This window comes from Neovison vison, chromosome 6 (assembly GCF_020171115.1).
Source record: "Neovison vison isolate M4711 chromosome 6, ASM_NN_V1, whole genome shotgun sequence".
Taxonomy (NCBI): domain Eukaryota; kingdom Metazoa; phylum Chordata; class Mammalia; order Carnivora; family Mustelidae; genus Neogale; species Neogale vison.
The window spans coordinates 217,014,939-217,040,767 of NC_058096.1; the positions used below are offsets into that span (position 1 = coordinate 217,014,939).

The 25,829-nt window shown below is 51.3% G+C and overlaps 1 protein-coding gene across 4 annotated transcripts; it reads left to right on the forward strand.

Annotated features, from left to right (window-relative positions):
• Nucleotides 1-2,810: 2,810 nt before the first annotated feature.
• S1PR2 (sphingosine-1-phosphate receptor 2) lies at nt 2,811-16,991 on the forward strand. 4 transcript variants are annotated; one of them, XM_044254241.1, is made up of 2 exons: nt 2,811-2,832; nt 14,471-16,991. In XM_044254241.1, the coding sequence occupies exon 2, from the start codon at nt 14,513-14,515 to the stop codon at nt 15,569-15,571; it is 1,059 nt and encodes a 352-aa protein (XP_044110176.1). In that variant the 5' UTR covers nt 2,811-2,832; nt 14,471-14,512; the 3' UTR covers nt 15,572-16,991. The 4 variants fall into 4 exon arrangements, with proteins under 4 accessions (XP_044110176.1, XP_044110174.1, XP_044110175.1 ...); XM_044254239.1 differs by lacking the exon at nt 2,811-2,832 and adding an exon at nt 9,344-9,475; XM_044254240.1 differs by lacking the exon at nt 2,811-2,832 and adding an exon at nt 10,832-11,720.
• Nucleotides 16,992-25,829: the final 8,838 nt, after the last annotated feature.

The following is a 25,829-nucleotide window of genomic DNA, read 5'->3' on the forward strand; positions in this document are numbered from 1 at the left end:
GATCACATCCCTCTCTGCTCAGAACCCTCGTGCCTCTCGTTTTACTCTGAGCAAAAGCCAAAGTCCTCGTTGCAGCCCACAAGGCCTCGCAGGACCTGTCCTCATCTCCTCCCACCTTCCCCCTTTATTACTCTGTGGTTTAGACCACACTGGTCTTCTCACCAGAACTGGTCAATCCCATGTCAGCCTCAGGGCCTTTGCACTGGTGCTTCTCTCTGCCTGAACCTCTCATTCTTAAATATCTGCATGACTCACTCCCTCACCTCCTTCAGGTCTTTACTCAAATAATTACCTCAGGTGACACTGGGTCTAAAGTCACTGTTCCCTTCCTACCCCACATTCTTCATACATCAGTACACTTACTCCATTCTAACAGATGATGTCATTCTTGTTTATCTTGATTCTTGACTGCCTCTTCCACAAGAACACCAGCTCCTGGAGGACGAGGTCTTTGTTTCTTGCTGGGTCTCCTTGCTAAGAAAAGTGCCAGGCGTCCAGTAGGTTCTCAGTACCTAGTAACTGAACAATGGGATGTAGAGAAAGAAGTTTGCATAGGACTCCTGTACCAGCATATTGATTGTGAGTGAGCCTTAATGAAAGGGAGATAATGTCCTTGAGACCTGCATACTGAAAAGCTCAAAGTTTGGCTATTTTGGCCCAAGCCAGGATGGAGGTCAAAGGTTGACCTGTCTGGCCCTCTCCTGTGGATCAAAGGCTCAATTGCAGGTGACCTCTGTCCCCAGTGGTGTGTGGCCAATGTCAGCCTTGTCCCTCAGAGAAGATCCCTGCTGACCGTGGGCATGATAGCAATATAGAGAGCAGACATTGGAAGCTAGAGGACCCCCCAACATCTGGTCTTTTCTAGTCCCCCATCATGGTGCAATGGTTTTCACAAAGGCCAGAAGTCAAGGATAGAGTATGGGGGGCAGCCCTTGGAGAGGAGGTATGGGGCGTGGGTGCAGGCTTGACCAGGGACCTTGACCTACTGGGGAGAGCTGCTCCCTCAACACTGACAAAACATCTGTGTGTTCGTTTGCGGCTCTGTTTGTGGGTGACCGCCAAGCATGAAGACCAGGAGTATCCCATTGCAGCAGCCCCCAGAGGCCCCGGGGGTGGGCCTGATTTGCATAGACGTTTCCATTCCCTTTAGTTCCCTTTAGTTCATGCCAGATGGGAAATAGTACAGAAAAAAAGGCCTTGAACCTCTTGGGGCAGGATACGTGGGCTCCCCAGGCCTCAGTTTCCTCCTCTGTAAAATGGGAGTATAATTATCCCACCCTCGAATGTTTTGTGTTCGCCTAGGGCCTAGGTACCTTCAGCCCATTCATTCTCTGCTCCGCCCTGCCCCATGGCGAGGGGCTGACCCTGGCATAGGCCATCCCTTTGCCCATGGGCTCCTGCCCACGTTTAGCCAATGGCAGATCCTGGAGGACGACTGGAGGGCAGAAGACTACAGAGAGTCAGGATATTTCTCTCTACCTGCACTGGCAGTGGCTCCCACTGGGCACAGCCTCCCTATTTGCTTATTTCTAAATAGTCTACGCAACCCCTTCCCCAACTTGGGTTTCCTATCTATATAACCAACCCCTGCGCTAAATCCCCTCTGTCCATCAAGGTCCCTGTATAGACCTTGACTGATGTAAGGCATCTGGGAGGCATTTGTGTTTTGTTTGTTTTCAGATACAGTTTTGTTTTTTTTTAAAGATACCATTGAAGTAACATAAAGTCTTCCCTTTTTAGGGTACAGTTCTGCAAGCTCTCACAAAGACATAGAGTCACGTAACCACGACCACAAGCAAGAGAGGGAATTATTTCATCACTGAAAATCTACTCCCCACTGAGCCCTTCCTAGGAAGTTCCTCCCACTGTCCTCAGCTCCCTGCAAACCACTGGTCTGTTGCCCATCCCTCCAGTTTGGCCTTTTCTAGAATGTCATAGAAATGGAATCATCCAGTACATAGCCTTTTGTGTCTGGCTACCTTTCCTCCTTAGAACGCATTGGAGGGAGTGCCTGGGTGGCTTGGTCATTAAGTGTCTGCCTTCAGCTCAGGTCATGATCCTGCGGTGCTGGGATCGAGCCCCGCCTCCGGCTCCCTGCTTAGTGGGGAGTCTGCTTCTCCCTCTCCCACACCCATTGCTTGTGTTCCCTCTATGGCTGTCTCTCTCTGTCAAATAAATAAATAAAGTCCTTAAAAAAAAAAAAAGAATGCTCTGGAGAGTCACCCATTTTGTTCTATGTCACTAGCTCCTTACTTTTGGAACTCGAAGTCACCGATACTCCGTCCTTGAGTGGTCTTCTATGTAAGGTGCCCTGCGGTTTGTCTAGCCATTCTCTAGTTGAGGGAGCCGCTGCGAGCTATTGACAGGAACCGGCACATTATATATAAGTGCTGGGGTAGGGGGACTTGCTGCAAAGTTGGCCTCTGACGTGCCCAGCTCCCCTAACCGCTGCCTCCCTCATCCAGAGAAAGCTCTAGAAGGCCCAAGACTGTATCTGCTGCAGATGTGCAGGGACTGGCCTCCACCGGCAGGCTTCCTGCCCCATCCCCGAAGCGGAGAGTGGGCCCTGAGCCCGAGGAGGAGGCCAGGCGGCCGCAGCCTCACCGCCTGCCAAAATCAGCATCTGGAAAGCTTCTCTACAGTTGGGGCTCCTTCCCCCAGTGCTGCGATGATGACGAGAAACTTGGGACCTGTCTCTGACACTTCATGCAGTTCCTCCTGCCAAAAACCAAGAGCTGGGGGCTGGGGAGGAGAGGGGAGGCCCAGGGAGGACGGAAGGATTAAGGAGAAGAATGTTCCCCATCTTACCAGCGATGGACGCGGTCCTGACTGGTAAGCACCGCCCTTCTGTTCTGACCCACTGGGACAGGGATCGGGGGCTGGGTCACCCCCCTTGGGCCTAGGACAGGGGCTCGGGATGGGCAGCAGAGCAGAGAGTTCTAGTTCTGTTGGGTTCCCCCAATAATGGGTCCGTGATTAAAGGAGCGAGACTGATACAAAGCGAAGGTCAAGCAAAGCTTTATTTCGCGCCGAGCATCAAGAATCAAACCAAACGTTTGGGGCCGCGCCTCTTATAGAGAGGGTGACCCTGCTCTCCTTTACAGACTAGCTTTTAAGGGCAAAGACCATGTGGTTGGGCCTGGCCATGCACAGGTGGCCAATGAAGCTGTAACACACAGAGAAAGCTGCACAGTCATGCTAGGTGACCAACTGAATCACAATTTACCCTAGTAGACATTTGCGCCCAAAAGTTGCCCAAAGGGCGAGGCCCATACTCCTTGGTAACTAGGGAGACAGTATGTGCCCCCACTGATTGAATACCTCCACCTGGCCTGACCCACCCTTGTACCTGGTCTTTGTTACCTGGGACTGGTTTCCCGGATTTATTTTTAAGTAAGTTCCCCTGGGGCGGGGGGTGGCAGAGTCCATTTAAGTTTTACAACCAAATGGCCGTTCAGCCGGGGTGGGGCCGCTCTGGCTGAAGAGGCCCTTCTAGTTCAAGTCTCACCACTGCTGTGTGCTTTGGTTTCCTCATCTTTAAAATGGGGTGATGAAGAAAAAGCAAAACTTTGGAGACAGTAAAAAGATGAGTGGTGCCAGGGGCTGGGGCGGGGGGCGGGGCGGGGCGGGAGGGATGACCCGGTGGAGCACAGGCAGGGAAACTACTCAGTGTGCAGCGATAATGGTGGTCATTGGCCATACAGTCATCCAGACCCATAGAACGTGTGCCAGGAGTGAACTCCGACGCAAACTACGGGCTCTGGGAGCTTCCACATTTAAGCACTGTAACAAATGCAGCCCCCCCGGGTGGAAATTTGGTAGTGGGAGGCAGTGCCTGTGTAGGAGCAGAAGGTATATGGGGAATCTCTGTACTTTCTGCTCCGTTTTGCTGTGAACCTTAAACTGTTCTAAACACTGAGGTCTATTAAAAATAATGGGATGATGACAATAATAATGCCCCCCCCCCAGCTGTGAGGACTTGTAGAGCCGCGCCCAGCCCCGTCTGTCTGCCTTGTGGGAGCGTTAGCCATTATTGTCGGCGGCCCTGTAATTAATGGAGGCTGTTCCAAGCCTCTTCCTTCTCTTCTTTTCCCCTGCCTGGGAGCTCCCCAAGAAAAGGGCCTCGTTTCCTTCCTCTTCCACTGTTCTCTGATTCAAGTCCCCCCCTCCTTCAGGGCTCAGCTTTCCCCTTGACCTCCCAGACCCTCAGGAAGTCTAGGATTGCAGTGTTTTCCAGTTCTTTTTCTAGCCCATTCCCTCAGCTGACCGCCAAGACCTGGGATTGACCCAGAAGTAGGAGGTGGAGGAGTGGGGGGAGGCGGAAGTCGTCTGTTGGTGTATCTGTGTGTCTCTGGGGACATCACCTTTGTCTAGTAGCCATAGTCCCCTGACAGACGGGCCCGGATATGTCTGTGGCCTTGATATCACCCCACCCCCAGGTCCCTTGGGGGGGGTGGCAAACTGCTGAGCCAGCCCGGCCTGAGTGAGGGGGGGCACTTCCTCCCCAGCCTTTGGGTCCCCACAGAGAGCTGAGATTTCCGCTCCGATAGCTCCCTGGTGAGGGGAGGACCCAGTTTGCTTTGTGCTTTGTACCCCGTGGGCTGAACACCTGGTTTCTAGAGGTTGTCCAGGCAACACACTCACTTGGCAGAGGTTTCAGTGAGTTTTTGCTGAGGTCTGATCGGACCCCAAGATCTGGCCTGGAACTGAGTGGAAATCTGGCTCAGGAAAAGGAACAAAGTCATTGTCTGACTTTTCTTTACCTCCCCATCAAGGTCCTACTACCTGTGTTAGAACGATCTCGTTTCTTCTCTGTCTCCTCCATCGGACTGTCAATTTTGGATGGCAGAAACCAGTGAGGCATAACCAGAGGTAGCATCAAGTACTATATGAATATATAGGCTGTGTATATACATGTGGCATTAATATTTTCTTTCTTTCTTCCTTCCTTTCTTTCTTTCCTTTTTAGATAAACTCTGTGCCCCAGTGCCCAACGTGGGTCTTGAACTCATGACCCTGAGATCAAGAACTGTATGCTCTTACCCACTGAGCCAGCCAAGTCTGCCAATATATTGATTCTCTTCCTTCCTTCCTTCCTTTCTTTCTCTCCCTTTTTTTCTTTTTTAAATTTTATTTATTTATTTGACACAGAGAGAGTACAAGCAGGGGGAGCAGCAGGCAGAGGGAGAGGGAGAAGCAGGCTCCCCCTGAGCAGGGAGCTTGATGCGGGGCTCAGACCCCAGAATCCTGGGATCATGACCCGAGCCGAAGGCAGATGCTTAATCCACGGAGTCGCCCAGACACTCCTTGTTTCTTTTTATTCTTTTTTGTTTAAATATTTATTCTTTTGGGGCGCCTGGGTGGTTCTGTTGGTTAAGCAGCTGCCTTCGGCTCAGGCCGAGATCCTGGGGTCCTGGGATTGAGCCCTGCATCAGGCTCTCTGCTCGGTGGAGATCCTGCTTCTCGCTCTCCCTCTGCCTGCCGCTCTGCCTACTTGTGCTCTCTCTATCTCTCTGTCAAATAAATAAATGAAATCTTTTTAAAAAGTTTATTCTTTTTTTAAGAGTGTGTTTATTATTAATATAAATTTATTCTTTTTAGACATGTTTCTTCTTTTTAAATATCATTCTTCTTTTTAAAAATATGTTAATTATTAATATAAATTTATTTAATAGCAATATGTTACATACTATCATCAGTATGTTTATTAGGCATGTTATTGTTTATGTTATTGATAATAGTCATTATTTTTGTGATAGGAACGATTTTATGACTAGAAGTCTGGTGATTTGTGACCTATTATTTGATTTTTCATGTCTTTGTTAATTTTTAAAATTGATAATGTGAGCTGAAAATTTCCAACAGTTCCCCCAGGGTACACCATAAAGGTCTGGCCTCCTCTCACCTGTTCCCCTGCCCCTAGTTCCTCTGCCAGAGGGTAACCACCGTGACTGGTGTCTTGTGCCTTCTCCCAGAGGTGGCCGGTGAGCAGACAGGCAAATGTGTGTGTATTTATACAACTCTTATAAATACACCCAGAAACGCGGGCAAGCAATGCAAACCAATGTACACTGTGCTTATTTTCAATTTAACACGTTGAAGAGAGTTTCACGCCAAGATGCATCCATTTTCACTTTTTAATAGGCCTCAATGGATCAATTTTAATTTCTTTTTGTATCCTTTAGCTTTTCAACACTCTTTTTTTTTAAGGTCTTATTTATTTGACAGAGAAAGACACAGCAAGAGAGGGAACACAAGCAGGGGGAGTGGGAGAGGGAGAAGCAGGCTTCCCGCTGAGCAGGCAGCCCGATGAGGGGCTTGATCCGAGGACCCTGGGATCATAACCTGAGCCGAAGGCAGACGAGTGACGACTGAGCCACCCAGGCGCCCTGCTTTTCAACACTCTTTATGAAGTATATACATACAGAAGACTGCACCCAACCTCTCTTTCTACTGGTTGCATTGTCTAGGTATCAAGCCAGCTTAATTTTTTTTAAATTTCAGCTCTCTTGAGGCATCGTCGACATATGAAACTGTGATATATTTAAAGTGTACATCATGTTGATTTGATACACGTAGATGCTGTGGAAGAGTACAGCTAGTTGGTGAACACATTTGTTATCTCCCATATTTATGTTGTGTGTGTATCAGACCATGTAAGTCCCACTCTCTTGGCAAATTTCAATTATACAATATGATGTCAGCTAGGACAGCCACCCCATTTTACGTTAGAGCCTCAGACATTATTCATCTCACAGCCGCAAGTTTGTACCCTTTTACCCAGCTCTCCCTTTGCCCTCCTCACTGCAGCAGCTGGCAATCACCACTTTCTTCCTCTCTGTTTCTCTGAGTTTGACCTTGTTTTGTCTTGTTTAGATTCCACATATAAGTGATAACCAAACAGTATTTGTCTTTCCCTGCTTGGCTTATTTCACTTTGTATAATCTCTCCAGGTTCATCCATGCTGTTGAAAATGGCAGGATTTTCTTCCTTCTCATGGCAGAATAATATTCCATCGTGTGTGCACATCGTATTATATTTTTTAATAATTTTTAAAAGAGGGGCACCTGGGTGGCTCAGTGGGTTAAAGCCTCTGCCTTTGACTCAGGTCGTGATCCCAGGGTCCTGGGATGGAGCCTCGCATCAGGCTCTCTGCTCAGCAGGGAGCCTGCTTCCTCCTTTCTCTCTGCCTGCCTCTCTGCCTACTTGTGATCTGTGTCTGTCAAACAAATAAATAAAAATCTTTTAAAAAATAATGATTTTTTAAAGATTTTATTTATTCATTTGAGAGAGATAGAGAGAGAGAGCACAAGCTGGGCGGGGGGAGGAGGGAAGGAAGATGTAGACTGCCCTCGGAGCAGGGAGTCCATCCCGGGACTCGATCCCAAGAGCCTGGGATCGTGACTTGAGCCAAAGGCAGATGCTTAACTGACTAAGCCACCCAGGTGCCCCTATACCACATTTTCTTTATCCATTCCTTCACTGACGAATACTGAGGTTATTTACATATCTTGGCTATTGTGTGTAATGCTGCGATGAACATGGGAGTGCAGATAACCCTTTCATCCTTGTATATTTCAACGTTCTTGACTGAAGTATGATACACCTACAGAAAAGTGCACCAAAACTCTCCTTGTCATTGCACCATCTAGGTCTCTAGTGGTCCACTTTTAATTTAACTTATCACTGGCATAGGATCACGTGCACATGTTACAAAAATCAAGAGTTAGGAGAGCGTTCATAGAATGAAAGCAGCCTCCCTTCCATGCCCTGTCCCTATCTTCCCCTTCCACTCCCAAGGAATTCACTGCTTTCTTCTTTCTCCAATATTCTGCATATTCTGAGGACATGTGGTGGAACATCAGCTCCATAGGGACCCAGAGTTTTGTCTGATTTGATCTTGATGTATCTCGAGCCTTTTAGGATACTATCTGGTACACAGCGGGTGCTTAATGTATCTGGTAAATAGCGTATATGAAGGTTATGTATGCATTTTCACAATAGTGTCCTCCTAAAAGGCTCTTTTAAAAAGAAAAAAAGATTTTATTTATTTATTTGAGAGAGTGAGTGAGAGTGAGAGCATGAAAGGGGAGAAGGTCAGAGGCAGAAGGAGACTCCCCGTGGAGCTGGGATCCTGATGCGGGGCTCGATTTTAGGACTCCAGGATCATGACCTGAGCCGAAGGCAGTCACTTAACCAACTGAGCCACCCAGGCACCCCTAAAAGGCTGTCTCTTGTACCTGAACATAAGCTCCAAAAGGGTGAGGCCCTTTTTTCTGGTTTTGTTCACTGTTGTTGTCCAGGAGGTATACCAAAAATGTTTGTTGGAGGAACCAAGGGGCTCTCCTATTATGCTGATCTCTCACACACATGTGTGTGTGCATGAATGTGAGTGAGGGTGTCCTTCCCTCTCAGCAGCTAGGCACACAGAATCACCCGGGAAAAGCTGAATGAGGAAAAGAGAGGGAAACCAAAGAACCCTATGGAAGATTAGGCCCCAAGCTGGAAGATGGGCTGAGCCTGGGCCTTCTTGTTTGGTTGACTCCAGCAAGGGCAGCTCGGGGGATCATCAGCAGAGGCAAGGGAGACTGTTGGGTGCTCCCACTTTTCTAGGGGCCTTGTCTGAATTTTGAGGTGTTTTTTTTTTTTAAAGATTTTATTTATTTATTTGACATAGAGAGACAGTGAGAGAGAGCATGAGTGAGGAGAAGGTCAGAGGGAGAAGCAGACTCCCCGTGGAGCTGGGAGCCTGATGCGGGACTCGATTCCAGGACTCCAGGATCATGACCTGAGCCGAAGACAGTCGTCCAACCAACTGAGCCACCCAGGCGTCCCTGAATTTTGAGGTCTTATCAAGGCAAGAGCTACTCCTGTCTTTGGGCCAAGGCGTGGCACATAGTGGGGACTTGATTTGCTGGAGGAACTTGGAGCAGGCGCTTCGTCCCATTTTGCTGCGTTGACACACGGGGGCTTTGGTGTCTCCTTGTTGAGTATAGAAGTGGGATCCCAGGCTCTCCAACTCCGGAGTCCCAGGGATGACCCAAGAGTACATCTTCGATTGAAGAAAGTTGTTTCAGGGTGAAGACAGTGGTTTCACGGAGCCGCGTGACGTCACGCTCCCGCAGGTTCTCACGACTGGATCCTGGGAGGGGCAGGGCGGGGGGGGAGTGGGGGGGAGATGCGGACAAAGGGACCCCGCGCGCCTCCCCCGCCGTCCCCAGCGCGCGCGGCCGGGCCGACCCGCCACATCTGGAATTCATTGCCGCCGCCGCCGGAAAGGGGAGGGGAGGAGGGCGGGGCGAGTGGGGGGGGCTAGGCGGTGTCTCTCCCCGCCCCCCTCTGTCCCCGGTCGGGAGCCCCGGGACGCAGTCCCAGTACGGCGGGCAGCCCCAGCCCCTGCCGATGCCGTCCCGGGGACGCAGACGCCAGAGCGAGCCCCTCCGGCCAGGGCAGGGACCCGGGCCGGCCCAGCCAGGTGAGTGTGCGGGACGAGTGGGAGGCAGAAAGGACGGGCCCAGGATCCCTAAGTCGCAGGATCGGAGCTGAGTAGCCAGGCCAGGGGTCGGGGGCGCACCGGGGCGCGCACGCGCCGCCCGTGCTTCTGCTGCACGGAGGGAGTGGTCACTGTGCGCCCTCTCCACGACTCCGGGCGGCCCCTACAGCCTCGGCTGCGAACCCCCAGACTGAGCTCCCCGCCTTCCCCGGCGGCAGGAAGTTGGCGCCGAAGAGAAGGCGGATCCGAGCTCTTTCGGCCAGAGACTGGGAGGCAGAGCGGAGTGGTCCGGGACCGGAGGGTTTGGGGAGTGTGTGTGTGAAGGGGAGGGGCCCTCCCGCAGGCCGACTCCGGCTGGGCCAGAGCGAAAGGTGCAGCGAGCCGCGGAGCTTCTAAGTCAAGGGGCGGGGTCCCCGGGGAGGGCCGTCTGCTCCACCGCCTGCAGGTCTGCCTCTGTGCCTCAGTTTCCCCGAGTAGTTCGTCTTCTTCAGTCACCCCCTCGGGGGTGTGGCTTTGTTCTGGAAGGAAAGGGAACGTGAGTGCGTGACTCCCGCGCCTCTCCTTTCACCTGGGGCCCAGGGACGGGGCGGGGGTGCAGTCATCCGTGGCGCGGACCTCGTGTGTTCGGGGACCCAGTTGAGCGTCGGAACCTCGCCCCCTCCTCCGGCACGAGTTGACTCACCCGGGGATTTCCATGCCCTCCCCCGACTCTGCGCCAGTCAGATGCTCCGGGAGCCACGCGCTGAGCCCACGGACCCCCGCGTGGCGCGATGGTGGTTTGGTATTTACCAAGAGGCTGCGACTGGGATCACAACCCCACCCCCAACTCCCGCCTCTAAGCCCTCCGGGAATATTGGGGCGAAGCTCCTGGCAGGACGCAGTGGGTTCCCCCCCCCAGCCACCGGAGATGTAGGGGTTCCTCGCGTGTGGCTGTCGCGAGAGAGGCCCCAGCGGGAACCAGTGTGGATACCGCGCATTCCACCGCCAGATAAGGAGGCCTAGACTGCAGCCGGAGGGCGGGGGCGGGTCCTGCCGCTGTCTCCACGGAGACGCGCTGGGCTTCGCTCGGTCAGGGGGCTGCCGGCGACCGGAGGCGACTCCAGCCTCTGCCGTGGTTTGGGGGCTAGGCTGAATTGAGTTGCCTCTACCTCGGGGACCCTCGGGGTTTTGTTCACTCTTCCGTCCGTCCATCCATCCATCCATCCATCCATCATACGTTTTCAGCCTCTGCCGTGGTTTGGGGGCTAGGCTGAATTGAGTTGCCTCTACCTCGGGGACCCTCGGGGTTTTGTTCACTCTTCTGTCCGTCCATCCATCCATCCATCCATCCATCACACGTTTTCAGAGCGCCTTCTGTGTGCCAGGCATCACGCCAAAGGGGCTGAAAACAGACTTGGTCGCTGGCCTCCAACACTCATATTCTACCACGGAAGCCAGACAGAACACAATAAAATACAATAATGATCTCTGAGGATGGCAAGTTGTGTGAAGATAATGAAGTAAGATGCTGTCATAGAGATGCCCCCCGGGAAGGTGGCTAAGGCAGACCAACGATCAGAGGAGACCCCTCTGAGCCGGTGACCTTAAAACCGAAACCAGAAGGAGGGGAAGACAGTCATTCCAGAATTTGAGGGAAGGGCATGCCAGGTGGAGGGAGAGCCAAGTCTCTGAGGTAGGGATGGGGGTGGCACCCAGGAGGCCAGCGTGGTTGAAGTGGAGAGGCCCTGGGGGAGCGTGGGAGGAGGCTAGATTGGCAAGGGCCAGGCCATTTTGGGCAGTGGGGAGCCATGGAAGAATTAGGAGGTGAGGGAGTGACACAGTGTATTGGCTTTGTGAATTAAACAGCTCCCCCTGGTAGCTACACGGAGAACCGCAGTGTAGGGCGCTCCTGACGGCTTAAGGAAAACCAAAAGTAGGGGTGGGGGCACTACCCTAGGGCCAATGGCAGGGATCAGTGAGTGACAGTGGGACTGTTATGTTAGCACAGGGCCTGCCTCAGTGGAACTTGGAGGAGGGGCTCCTGGAAGCCGCTGAGGCTTTCCCTGTCCTTCCTCTCTTCTAATCTCCCACGAAACAGTCTTGGTCTATCTTCCCTTCCCTCCAAACCCTGTCACTTGTCCCTCTCATTGCATTTCAGGCCTGGCCATTCCCTGGCTGTGACCAGGGAATGGTAACCAGTGACCTCTTACTGAGCCTCTGGGAAGAAGTTAGGACGGCCTTGGTGAAGGTGAGCGGGGACAAGCCCTGCGTTTAGCCAGGTCTGGGAGCCTGACACAGGGAGGGGAGCAGCCAAGGCCTCTATCTGCCTGGTTTGGGTGGGGGTGCCTCTTCTGCCAGCCCCAATCTCCAGGCCCCGCTTCCTCTTTCTGGGAAGCATGAGCCTGCCTTAAGCTCTGTCTTCAGCAGAGTCCTAGTGGGGAAGATGAGAAGAGGGAAGCAGTGTGGGCCTCGGTTTCCCCTTCTCTAACTAGGCGAGCCACCCCTCCTTCTGAGGAAGCCTTGACAGCCTCCAAGGGCTGCAGAAAGTGAGTGTGCAGCTCCCGGTCCCCCCCCTCCCCCCGCCCCCGGGAAGAAGACAGACTTTCGGTGGGCCTCTGGGGTGTGAGGACTGAACCCAATTCTCCAGGAAGCCTCCATAAATCTTCCTCTTGGCTGCCAGACCAGAAGGTTGGTGGCCCCGTGTGAGGGAGGGGGGAAGGGGGTGACCTAGGCTTTTCGCCCACCAGCACGGGTGCTTCCCAGGCCTGCAACGGGCCCTTGATTCTCAGTCATGAACCCCAGGAGGGGCCCAGAAGGGCAGGGCAGCCTGGGGGGCGTCTGGTCGGCGTGACCTGGCGGTCAGGCTGCGGTTCACACTGTCCCCAGGGACATCCACACAGCCCTAACTCTGTTCTCTGAAAGATGTGGTCGGCCTGTAAAGGACCCATCACGAGCGCCTTCCTTAGAGAGCCCCCCGACTGGGCCAATCAAATGCCGAGGACGGAAAGCTCAGGCCAATGGGCGAATCGCTCAAGGCCCTGGGATTGAAAATCAGCTAATCAGGGCGCGGGCTGTTTCTGCCCCGAAGGCCGGTCTAGTGGGGCGGAGGCCAGGGCCAGGCTAGCTCCCGGCCGGCTGCAGCCTGCAACGGCCAGAGGGCATCAGGGCGCCCAGGGCCCGATCCGGCAGCGGAACAAGGGGCCTCTGTTTGGCGATCTGGGCGGGGCGGCAGTCTCCGGGGATGCGCACAAGGCCTTTCTCTGTTTCCAAACTAGGACGGATGCCCCTTCACCCAGGGGGAGCAGCTGCCTCTCTCAGGCCCCCGGCCAGGGCCTCCTCTGAGGGGGCGTCCAGGGACTGACATGGCTTGGGTAACCCCGGAAGCCCCCCATAATTCTCAGGCTCACTAGGAACCAGCCTAACCAGCCTTTCCTGGAAGCGTACTCCAGGAGCACACGTGTTCCTTGCCAGGCCTGTTTCCAGGCACCTAGGGAGGGCTCTTCCCGCTCCCTCCCCCACTAGCTAAAGGCTGGAGCTTCCTCCTGGCTCCCCTCCGCCAAAGGCAGACCCTGCACCAGCCCCTCTGAGACTACCCTCCGCCGCCACCACCAGCCACCACCAAGCTGGGAGGAGGCCGTGATCTTGGCCTCTCAGCCTCTCTGCCCACGCTTCTTCCCGCCCCCTCCCCCCACAGCTCAGTTTTCCTTGAGGGGGGGTGACTCAGGCTTTCATGGAAACAAATGCCCGTCCCCCCTCTCCTCTCAACCCCCTCTCAGGGTGCCTCTCGCCCCCTCTTCGGCTCACATGACTTCAGCTTCAGCGCTGCAGCAGCTGCCCCAACCTCCCAGCCAGGACCTCCCAGACTGGTCTCCTGTGGCTCCCCCATCCCCTCACCCCCTCCCAGCCTTTCCCACACCGGATGTGACTGGAAAGTGAGGACTCCACCCTGCTTCTTCCTGGGGCCTCACATCTGGATTTCATCCTGGCTGGGGAGGGGGGTGCCAGCGCCCTGCCCACCCCTCTGGGACCCTCTGTCCCAGGGCAGGGCTAGATGGTGCTGATGAGAACAGGATGTTGGGAATCTTGCCTGGCTAACTCAGTCTACATTCCCTCCCCAAAGACTGGCTGGAGGGCACCTAGTCCCCAGCTGTGTGTGTGGCAGGAAGAGAGGGGCTAGTATATCGGCTAGTATTTGTTGAGTGCTTGCTATGTGTTAAGGGTGCCTCTTGTGCCATTCAAGAGAATTTTCCCATTTCCCCTATAAGGCGGGTTTTCTTCTCCGCATTGCACAGATGAGGACATAGCAGTGAGAGGCCAAGTGTTGAGTGACTTGCCCAAGGTCTCACAGCATGTCAGGTGGAGCGGAGTTGAACCCGGGAGTGCCTCCAAGGTCTTCGTCCTTGAAGATGCCATGACCTCTTAGATGCTTAAACCTCAGGGCCGCCCTGGTGTCTCCCCAAGACCTTATCTCGGGAGCACCCATGGCCGCAAGGCTTAGACCCAGCCTGAAATCCAGGGCAGTGGGTGGTAATGAGCAGGGGATGGTGCTATCAGCAGCCAGCATCTTGCTGACCCAGGTTGGCAGGCGGCATGAGGCCCCGGGCTCCAGTGTAATCCAAAAGAGAGATGAGCCCTCCAGGCTCTGCCCAAGGCTCGCTGTCTGGGGAGGTGAGCAAGAGTTCTGGAAGTTTATTTTGTGTCCCTCATGCTCTTTGGGGGAGCTTCTGTTCTTCTGAGACCTCACAACCTTGAGGTTATAGAGGCTTTGGGGAGGTTTTCTGACTCTACCACTTACCGGCTTTGAGACTTAGAGCAGTGAGTTAACCTCTCTGGGTTTCCGGTTGGTAAAGCAGGGAAGATGATGCTTCTGACTTTGTGTGGCCACTCAGTGAGAAGGGAGGGAGCTGGGACTCAAACCACAGCCACCCAAAGTCAGAACCCAGGAAGCAGCCATGGCACTGACCCATCTGTCTGTCTGTCTGTCTTTTCTCTCTGCAGCTCTGACAGCCCCATGGCCCTGGCGGGCCACTGAGCCCCACCATGGGCAGCCTGTATTCAGAGTACCTAAGCCCCAGCAAGGTGCGGGAACACTACAATTACACCAAGGAGACTCTGGACACTCAGGAGACGCCCTCCCGCCAGGTGGCCTTGGCCATCATCATCATCCTCTGCTTCGCCATCGTGGTGGAGAACCTGCTGGTGCTCATCGCGGTCGCTCGCAACAGCAAGTTCCACTCAGCCATGTACCTGTTCCTGGGCAACCTGGCCGCCTCGGACCTGCTGGCTGGAGTGGCCTTCGTCGCCAATACCTTGCTGTCGGGTCCGGTCACACTGGGGCTGACCCCGGTGCAGTGGTTTGCCCGAGAGGGCTCCGCCTTCATCACACTCTCCGCTTCTGTCTTCAGCCTCCTGGCCATCGCCATTGAGCGGCATGTGGCCATTGCCAAGGTCAAGCTCTACGGCAGCGACAAGAGCTGCCGTATGCTGCTGCTGATCGCGGCCTCGTGGCTCATCTCACTGGCTCTCGGCGGCCTGCCCATCCTTGGGTGGAACTGCCTGGGCCATCTCGAGGCCTGCTCCACTGTTCTGCCGCTCTACACCAAGCACTACGTGCTCTGTGTGGTCACCATCTTCTCCGTCATCTTACTGGCCATCGTCGCTCTGTATGTCCGCATCTACTGCGTGGTCCGCTCCAGCCACGCCGATGTGGCGGGCCCCCAGACGCTGGCCCTGCTCAAGACGGTCACCATCGTGCTGGGTGTCTTCATTGTCTGCTGGCTGCCGGCCTTTAGCATCCTGCTCCTGGACTATGCCTGCCCCGTCCGGTCCTGCCCTGTCCTCTACAAGGCCCACTACTTCTTTGCCTTTGCCACTCTGAACTCGCTGCTCAACCCCGTCATCTACACGTGGCGCAGCCGGGACCTGCGGCGGGAGGTGCTGCGGCCTCTGCGGTGCTGCAGGCGGGCGGCGGGGGTTCAAGGACGGCGGGGTGGGACCCCGGGCCATCGGCTCCTGCCTCTCCGCAGCTCCAGCTCTCTGGAGAGGGGCACGCACATGCCTACGTCGCCCACGTTTCTGGAGGGCAACACGGTGGTCTGAGGGGCAAATAGGCCCCCAGGCCATAGCACAGGGCTCTGTGAGCTGTCTCCCTGGACAGAGAGGGGGCTGCGAAGCCAGATGCCCGTACACCACAGACCTGGGTGACATTGAAACTATTTCACCCTGCGCTCGGCCCACTGAGACCCCCACCCGGCAGATGGCAGAGCTCCAGTGGGGTCAGAGGCTAGTGCAGTAACTAATGTGACCGCTTTAAGAACCAGATCAAGGGGAGGCCCCAGGGGACCTGGAAGGGGCCTAGGGTGACACAGCAGGCAAGCACTCAGGTGACACGGCAGGTGGCACTCCAGGGCAGGGGAGCTCAGGGCAGGAACAATTCACAACCCGATACAAGGGATTTCAACATTTCACGACTCTCTGACCCTCTGCCCTGCATGGAACTTCCCTCTCTGAATCCAGCCCCGCTGTCACCTTTTCCTGACAACCTTAAGCCACTTCCCCACAACCACTGTTCCCAAAGGGCTGGAGGCCTCCTCCCTGACTGTCCTGGGCGGCCCCAGCTGACAGTTGCAAGGCCCCAGTCCACAGCTTCCCCAAATTTCACCAGCTGCCCACTTTGGCGGCTTCTTCCCTTTCCTCTGTCTCTCCACGCGATGCTGGCAAACCACAGGGTTGGGGGTAGATGCTGGATGCTATTCTCAGACCTCATTGGCCAATTGCACTATTTGGGGCACAAAGGAGTCACCAAGGGCTGGAAAAACTGGTCTGGGGGGCTGAGGAGGGCTCTGGGCCTCCTGGTGGGAAAGGGTGGAACTTGAGAAGGTTCTAGGGGAGCTGTTGGCAGAGGACCCCCATTCCTAAAAACCACCACCCTGCCCAAGGTACTCCCACCTCCAGCGCAGCCAGGGTAACCAGATCTCCTGAGGCAGGGCAGCCTTGAGCCCGCTGTGCCTCCTTTCAAGTTGCATTGTATGGAGAAACATGGGGGCCAAGGACGATGATTGTGGGGTGCTCCCTTCTCGCCTGCCCCAGAAGGACTTCGCTAAATTCCATGGATAAATGGAAGGGATGTTGCGGTACAAATATATATTTATGTGTGTCTGTGTGTGTGTGTGTGTGTGTGTGTGTGTGTGATGCGTGTGACCTCCTCTCCCCACTGTGCTCCCCCAGAATGGATGCTGTTGTTGTCTCACGTCTGTGTTGAAGCTGCCAAAGAGGGGTCGGCCCCCGCACAGACCCCTTTGTAATTGCTGGCTCATCTCCCCACTTGAGAGCTGGGGTACAGCTCGCCTCGGGGAAGGAAACCTCATGCCTCAAAGCAATTTCTTGTGAATGCAAAGGCTGGGGAAGAGGGTGTTGGGGGGCAAGGAGCCAGTCGGGGGCCTGGCTCCCCCCATACAGCTCCCCAGATGCCCCTCGTGCCTGAGACCCGGACCCAGGCCAATAAACGGTTCAATTCCTCGTTTGGGTGGTTGTCTTTTGAGACTTAAGGTGGCCATTGCCCTAACTAGCACCCGGTGGCCGGAGGGTGCATGGCATAGGGAGGGTGGGCGGGATGGGGAGGGGAGCTGCTGCCCAGGCCGCTCAGACTTTGTCATCCTTCCTATTCTGTGCCTCAACCCCGAGCCTCACCCAAGCCAGGATTACAGTGACTTCTGAGAAAACAGGGTGAATACTGACCTTTCCCTTAGGGCATGTGTCTGGCCCTTCCCAGTGATTAATTAGACTCCCGACCTCCCTGTTTCCCTTCGGCGATAACCTGGCAGGTGTGGGAGGGTCCCCTACTTCCCCTCATCTTACCTACCTGTTCCTAGGAGATGGTCTTAGGAGACATGGGCCCTGATGACCCTCCAGGGCTCAGTCTTCCCCAAAGGAATGGGTAACTTTGCGTCAAGCACTTCCCATGACGTGAATCCCCAGAAGGTGGGAGTTACTATGAACTATCGTGGAGATGAGGGTTCAGAGAAGGTAAGTGAGCCGCTCGGGGTCACACAGCTAGCTGGGGCATGGGCCTGTCTGGATATGAACTCAGGCGGGAACAATTTGCATCCCGGTACAAGGGATTTCAACATTTCCCTGGGCTGACTCTGGATCCCACCAGCCCCACCACCAGGCCAGAGAAAGTATCCTCCACCCACTCTTTGCAGTGGAAGGAGTAAGGGGGGGTTTGAGCTGCCAGACCCCACCCAGAACCGGGAGAAACCCAGATGGGACACAGCTGGGGGATGGGTTCCTAGCTCAGCTCCAGGCTGACACTCCCTTCTGCGCAGAGGCACAGGGCCCAGCAGCTCCTTTGAAGATAGATTTGGAGCTTTGATGGGGAACACAGTCCCCTAAGCTAGAGCCCCACCCAGCACGCCAACGCAAACACTAGAGTGGCCAATGAGAGAAGGAGTGGGGCAGACAGCCACCACGCGCTGCAAGGTCTGCATTCCCCATCGAATCCCCTCCTTTAGCGGTTCACAGACAACCTCTGCTTGGAAACCCGAGCCCGGGCTGAGAGGAGGAACAGAAGAGATACGGGCCAGGCCAGAGTCAATAGATTTTCTCCAGATACACACCTGCTTTCTCTTCTGCCTCCTTCCCGGCCTCTGCTCAAACACCATCTCCTCAGAGAGGCCTGCCCTATCTTCTACTCTACCGAATCCCTTTCCTGCTTATCACGTGGGAGGTTGTCATAGATCACTTTATCCATCTCCTCTCCATTAAAATGTGAGCATCTTGAAGAAAGGATGGCAAGTGTCTTATCACTGTCTGTAGCATCTTGAATGGTACTTGCTATGTTCCTACCGCAGAACCTTTGCACCTGCTGTTCCTTCTGCCTTGGAATGATCTTCCCCCCCACATGCCTGTGCTGCCTCTCTGGTCCTTCTGGCCTACAATAAAATATCCTCCTGGGTGAGGCCTCTGGCCATGCTTACATTTCCGGTCCTAGCTACTTACCTTGTTACTCTCTTATATGCAACACATTTTTCCTTTTCATCCTGATTATTTATTTTTTAAGATTTTATTTATTTATTTGACAGAGAGAGATCACAAGTAGGCAGAGAGACAGATGGCAGGGGGAGAAGCAGAGAGCCGGATGCAGGACTCCATCCCAGGACCCTGGGATCACGACCCGAGCCAAAGGCAGAGGCCCAACTCACTGAGCCACCCAGGCGCCTCATCCTGATCATTTTCTTCCTCCCCCTTTGGAATGCCACTTCTGTGACAGCGGGGTTTGTGTCCGTCCTGCTCACTGCTTGGCCGTGGTGCTCAGAACAGTGGTGAGGACACAGTAGGTGCTCAATAAATGTTTGTCAAATGAATTAAAACAAAAGCACACACTGGTCTTTTCAGTGAGATGATTATTTCCTATGAAGAAAATAAAATAGAGAAAGCAATGGTTTGGGGTGCTCTGTAGACTCTGTTATTGGCACTCTGACTGGTTAAAACAAACAAACAAACAAACAAATGGAAGCACCAGAGAGGTCAAGGAATCTGACCAAAGTCATGCACATGAGCAGAGGGGCAGGGATTTGAACCCTGGCAGTCCTTGGCTGAAAACTGCAGTCACATCTGATCCTTCTCGGTATTCTGGCCTGAAGATCTAATTTGCTGACATCTCTCAAATCTTGGAGCCTAGAACAGAGCAGACCAACCCACAGGGATGCAAGATGATTTTCCCTATGGAGGCTGTTGGCCGTTAGGGAGCATCAGAATCATCTACAATAACCTGGTAAAATGCTGATCCTTAAGGGTCTAGCATGTGAAATGTAGCTAGTGCGATGCAGGAGCTGAATTTTAATCTTAGTTAATTTAAAAGTGAAGAGCCACAAGTGGCCATTGGCTAGAGTACTAACAGCAAAATTCTAAATTGCAGATCTGGCTTCCACAGCCTTTGAGCAGCCGAACCCTCTCGGCATTATGCCATCATTAAAAAAAAATTCATAAGTCTTACCACCTTTATTATTATTTTGAATGACATTGTAGCTTCCACTTATTATTGTTTTTTAAAGATTCTATTTATTGGGGTGTCTGGGTGGCTCAGTGGGTTAAAGCCTCTGCCTTCAGCTCAAGTCATGATCCCAGGGTCCTGGGATCAAGCCCCATGTCGGGCTCTCTGCTCAGCGGGGAGCCTGCTTTCCCCCTCTCTCTCTGCTTGCCTCTCTGCCTACTTGTGATTTCTCTGTCAAATAAATAAATAAAATTTAAAAAAAAAAGTAAAATCTTTAAAAAAAAGAGAGACAGACAGAAATTGATTTCTCTCATATAAAAGGGTTTTGGGGGGCGCCTGGGTGGCTCAGAGGGTTGAGGCCTCTCCCTTTGGCTCGGGTGGTGCTCCCAGGGTCCTGAGATCTGGCCCTGCGTGGGGCTCACTGCTCGGCGGGGAGCCTGCCCCCCCCCAGCCTGCCTCTCTGCCTACTTGAGATCTCTGTCTGTCAAATAAATAAATAAAATCTTTAAAAAAAAAAAAAGGGTTTTGGAGGAAATTGGTCCTGGGTAAGGACAGATGCCTGGTTGCCAGCGGTCCAGGCTTCTATCTTCTTCCTTTCTCTTCCCTCCCTCTCTTCCCCCCTCCTTTCCTCTCCTCCTCACACCCCTCCCTCTCTCTCCATCCCCCTCTCTATCCACCCATACATCCATCCACCATCCATCTACCTACCTAAATACTTCACTGTGTTTCCTAAGAACAAGACACTCTCTTATATAATATAACCTTAGTAAAATGATCAAAATCAGGAATCTATAAATTTTCATCAGATTTCACCAATTGTCCTAGCACTGACCTTTAGAGCAGAAGAAAATCCCAGATCACTCGTGGCAGGCAGTTGTCCTTTTAGTTTCCTTCAATCGGAATAGTTTCTGACCCTTTCTTTGTCTTTTGTGACCTTGACATTTTTGAAAAATATAGGTCAGTAATTTGGCAGAATGTCCTTCACGTTGGGTTTGTCTCATGTTTCCTCATGATTAGATTCAGGTTATGCATTTTTGGCAGAAATACCACAGATGTAAGGTGTTTTTCTCAGTTAGTCCCATCACCGGCAATGTTAACTTTGATCACTTAATTGCGTTTGCCAAATTTCCCCACTTGAAACTTACCATTTCCTCCTTCGTAATTATTAAGTATCTTGTGGGGAGGTACTCTGAGACTCTGTAAATATCCTGTTACTTGCCAAATTTTCAGTCATTTAGTATCTATTCTTGTCTGAACCAATTATTACTCACCGACTTTTTTGTTTTAAGAAAATCAGAGGCTATCACATCATTTTCTTCCACTTTTTATTTTTAGAAGAAAGTGACACTTTTTTTAAACGTAACCACAATACCATGATCAGGCTTATCAAAAGTATCAATCAGTGTTAAAAATTTCCCCATCTGTCTCTGTTTTCTTTCTTAACATTTGACTTTTGATCAACATTTGACTTGTTTGATCCAGAATTCAAACAAGGCCCTCTTGTGGCATCTAGTTAATGAATCTCTGAGGTATTTAAATTTTTGTTTTATTAAAGAGTTTATTTATGAGGCACCTGGGCGATTCAGTCGGTTAAGCACCTGCCTTCTGCTCCAGTTGTGATCCTAGGGTCCTGGGATCGAGTCCCACGTGGGGCTCCTTGCTCAATGGGGAGCCTGCTTCTCCCTCTGCCTCTGCCTCTCTCTTTCTCTGTCTCACATGAATAAATAAATAGATATTATATAAACATATATAAACAATATAATACATATAATTTATTTATTTACTTGAGAGAGAGAAAGAAAGCATGAGAGGAGGTAGGGGGAAGGACCTTCCCTTTCTTCCTTCCTTCCTTTCTCCATCCCTTCCTTCTGTCCTAACTCATCTGTTGAAGTAACCAGGTTGTTTGTCCTGGAGAGTTTCCCATAGTTTGGTATTAGTCGACAGCAGCCCCGGGCCATTTAACAGGTCTCCTGTCAGATTCAAGATTGGTATTTTTGGCTTCAATTCTTGATAGGTAATGCTGGAAACTTGCATCAGAAGGACATGAAGTCTGGCTGTCTCTCTCTCTCGCTGGTAACTAAGACTGATCAGGACGTTCAGATGCCGTCAGCCTGATCTCACCTTTATAAATTTTCCCATCCAACTACTCCTAATGGCTTGGTCATCCAGGGACAACCGTTGACTGGATCCATTGTTTACAGAGGATTTCTGGTCTACCTTCCGATCTCTACCTCCTGGCTCTTTTTTCTCATTTGTCTACAAGACAAGTGTATTCTCCCAAAATTCAGACATCTGATGTTCATCATCTTTCCCTGAATGTCTTTTCTGGAAAAGTTAAATCATTAAAAAAAAAAAAAAAGGGAAATGAAGTTGAGAGTGAATGATTCGTTTTTAGTGATGACTGTGGTGTAGGTGTTAAAGGTACAAATTAGAGGGTGCCTGGGTGGCTCAGTGGGTTAAAGCCTCTGCCTTTGGCTCAGGTCATGATCCCAGGGTCCTGGGATCAAGCCCCACATCGGGCTCTCTGCTCAGCAGGGAACCTGCTTCCACCTCTCTCTCTCTCTCTGCCTACCTCTCTGCCTACTTGTGATGTCTGCCTGTCAAATAAAGAATAATTAAAATCTTTAAAATAAAATAAAAGTGAAAAAAAGTGTGAGAGCGATGCTCACATACATAATCACAGTGGAATATTATTCAGCCATAAAGAAGGGAATCCTGCCATTTGCTGCACTGTGAATGAACCTGGAGGACATAATACTAGGTGAAATAAACCAGACACAGACAAATGGCGAACAATTTTGCTTATACATGGAATCTAGGAATACGGAACGCACAGAAGGAGAGAGTGGAATGGTGGTTGCCAGGGGCTGGGAAGAGGGGGGAATGGGGAGATGTTGGTCAACGGGTACATAACTTCCAGTTATAAGATCAGTGAGTTCTGGGGTGCCTGGGTAGTGCAGTTTGTTAAGCGTCCGACTCTTGGTTTCAGCTTAGGTCATGATCTCAGGATCTCGAGATGAAGCCCCATGTTGGGCTCCATACAAAGCTCAGAACCTGCTTCAGATTTTCTATCTCCCTCTTCCCCTCCCCACGACTTGCTCTCTCTCTCTCTCTCTCTCAAGTGAATAAATAGATAAATCTTTTAAAAAGTAAGATGAATAAGTTCTGAGATCTAACGTACAGAATGGCGATTGTGGTTAATACTGTATTGTACAGTTGCAATATTCTAAGATAGTAGTGTTCTTACTATACACAAAAAATGATAACTAAGTGAGGTGCTAGGAGTATTAATTAGCCGGATGGTGGTAATCATTTCACAATGTATACGTATATCAAAGCCTCATGTTGTACACTTCAAATACATGCAGGTTTTAATTGGTGATTATACCTCAATAAAGCTGGGGAAAATGCTTCTGAAACTTTCACAGGCGAGGAGCTTGTAAAAAATACAGCTTCCTGGGTGCTACTAGGGCTGGTAGGATCTGATGCCGGGGCCCAGGACTCTGCATTTTCACTCTGCTCTGCTCCTGATGCGACCTATCCATGACTTACAATTTTCAGAATGCTGGTGCGAGGCTAATTTTAGTCTGTAAGGTATTGCCCAGAGGAAATATGGCTTGGACAAGGCTGTTGTTTTATCATTTCCATGTGGAAATCATTCTCACCTTGGGTGATCCACACCCTCAGGGGATGTTTGGCCAAGTCTGGAGACATTTTTGGTTGCCCCACCGGAGGATGGAAGTGGGATGTCGCTGATCATTCTGCAGGCAGAGGACAGTCTTCCATGACAAAAGATTATTTGGCCCCAACTATCAGCAGTGCCCAGGTTGGGACACAACATGTGTCCTTCTGGCTCTTTCCACCTGGTTCGTTGGTTCAGGACTCCAAGGCCACAGTTGGGAGTGTGAGGAAACTTCTAGAAGCATCCCCAATGCCCCCATTGGAGACTGTCAGTTCATGTCTCTTTCCCAGGTAGTTTTAATCACTTAGTGATTGCCTTTGGAGAGGCACTTGTGGTTAATTAGTGGCCATTTCCGGAAAGGAGAGGCTTCATGTGAAGTCCCTCTGATTTAATGGTCCAGGGCAAGCCCACTTCTCATTCCTGCTCAGTGCGTGAGGAAGATTTTCTTTGCAGTTCCCGAGCGGTTGCTGTGTGTTTTCCCTTCAAGCGCCAGGAGGTGGGTGATTCCTCACAATCTGTCCACTGTTTTCCTTAGGGCCTGGTGGCTACAATGGGTGGTGGCCACAGGACTCAGGCAGGCCGAAGAAGCCTGGGGTGGGCTGAGGGAGGAAAGGCAGGGCTTAAGTGTCTTAAAAGGAAGGAAGGAAGGAGGCCCAAGCTTGAAGTGGGTCAGAGAAGTGGGGAGACGCACTCTGGTGATTTACATAAGCGGAATCATGTGGTTGGTCCTCCTCTAGGCATGGACTCTTTCACTTGGTATAATGTTTTTGAGATTTGTCTGTGATTTTGCATGGAGTTATAGAGTGCTTTTTTTTTTTTAAATTTAAATTCAATGAGCCAACATAGAGTGCTTGTTCTTAATACTGAATATCAGGGTTCTGTAAAGTATAGTTTGCAGGCTAAATTCACCTGACAGCCTGCTTTTGTAGGAACTATAAGCTACGAAGTGTTTTCATAATTCTTTTTTTTTATTTTATTTATTTCTCTCACAGAGAGAGACATAGCGAAGGGGGGGACCACCAGCAGGGGAAGTGAGAGAGGGAGAACCAGGCTTCCCGCTGAGGGGGGAGTCAGATATGGGGCTCAATCCTAGGACCTTGAGATCATGACCTGAGCCAAAGGCAGATGCTTAATGACTGAGCTACCCAGGCGCCCCGGGTTTTACTATTATTAATTTTGGTGGTGGGGGAAGCACAACATTTTGGGACCTGTGAAAATAGTGTGAGATGATTCCAATTTCAGTGTCCACTAATAAAGTTTTATTAGAACATAGCTGTGCCCGCACAGTTACATAATCATCTATGGCTCTTCTCACCCCATAGCTGCTCAGTAGAATTGTTGTGACAGAGAATATGGCCCACATGTCCTGAGATATTTATTATCTGACCCTTCCCAGAAAAAGGTTGTGACCTCTAGGTTTAGTATTCCATTGTTTGAATACATAATTGTTAGTTTTATTTTATTTTTTTTAAAGATTTTATTTATTTATTTGACAGAGTAAGATCACAAGTAGGCAGAGAGGCAGGCAGAGAGAAAGAGAGAGAGAGAGGGAAGCAGGTTCCCCGCTGAGCAGAGAGCCCGATGCGGGACTTGATCCCAGGACCCTGAGATCATGACCTGAGCTGAAGGCAGCGGCTTAACCCACTGAGCCACCCAGGTGCCCCATAATTGTTAGTTTTATTGTTAGATGTTGTGTGGTCTTCAGTTTTTGGTTATCGTGAGCAAAGCTGCTATGAATATTTTTGTACACATCCTTCGGTGTAGAGGCACTCATTCCAGGAGTAGAATTACTGGGTCATAGGGCAGAGGTACATTTAACGTTAGCAGACATCGTCAAATCATTTTCCAAAGTGGCCGTACCATTTTGGACTTCACTAGGAGCGTTCTGGTCTTGCTAACACTTGCAAAAAAAATTTTTTTTTCATTTTTGCCATCCGTGAGTGTGTGTGTGTGTAAGCTGATATTGCACTGTGGTTTCATTTTGCATTTCCCTGATGACTAATGTTGAGCAGCTTTTCGTATGAGTCTTGGCCATTTTTATATCCTCTTTTGTGAAGTAACTGTTCAACTCTAGTCCACTTAAAGAGACAGATAATTCTCTATTAATTCAAAGGCATTCAGTGTGTATTGTAGATATGAGTCCTTGGTCAGTGGACATACATCTGTGTCTTGTCTTTAGTGGTATATTTTTTAAAAAATATTTTATTTATTTATTTGACAGACAGAGATCACAAGTAGGCAGAGAGGCAGGCAGAGAGAGGCGGAGAAGCAGGCTCCCTGCTGAGCAGAGAGCTCCATGCGGGGCTTGATCCCAGGATCCTGGAATCATGACCTGAGCCGAAGGCAGAGGCTTAACTCACTGAGCCACCCAGCACCCCTAGTGGCATCTTTTGGTGAACAAAAAAAATCCTCTTAATACAGCCTGATATTTTCCTTTATGATTAATGTGCTTTAGGTCCTGTTAAAGAAACAGTTGCTTATCCTAAAGTCACAAAGATGTTGCATATTTTATTTTAAAAGCTTCCTTGAATTTGCCTTCACATTTAAATGTGGAAAACACCCAGAATTCAGTTTTGTGTATGGTGTGAGGTAGGGATCAAGGTTTACCTTCTTCCATATAGCCAGCCATATAATGAACCCAGCATCATTTATTGAAAAGACAGGCTTTCCTTGCTGCTCTG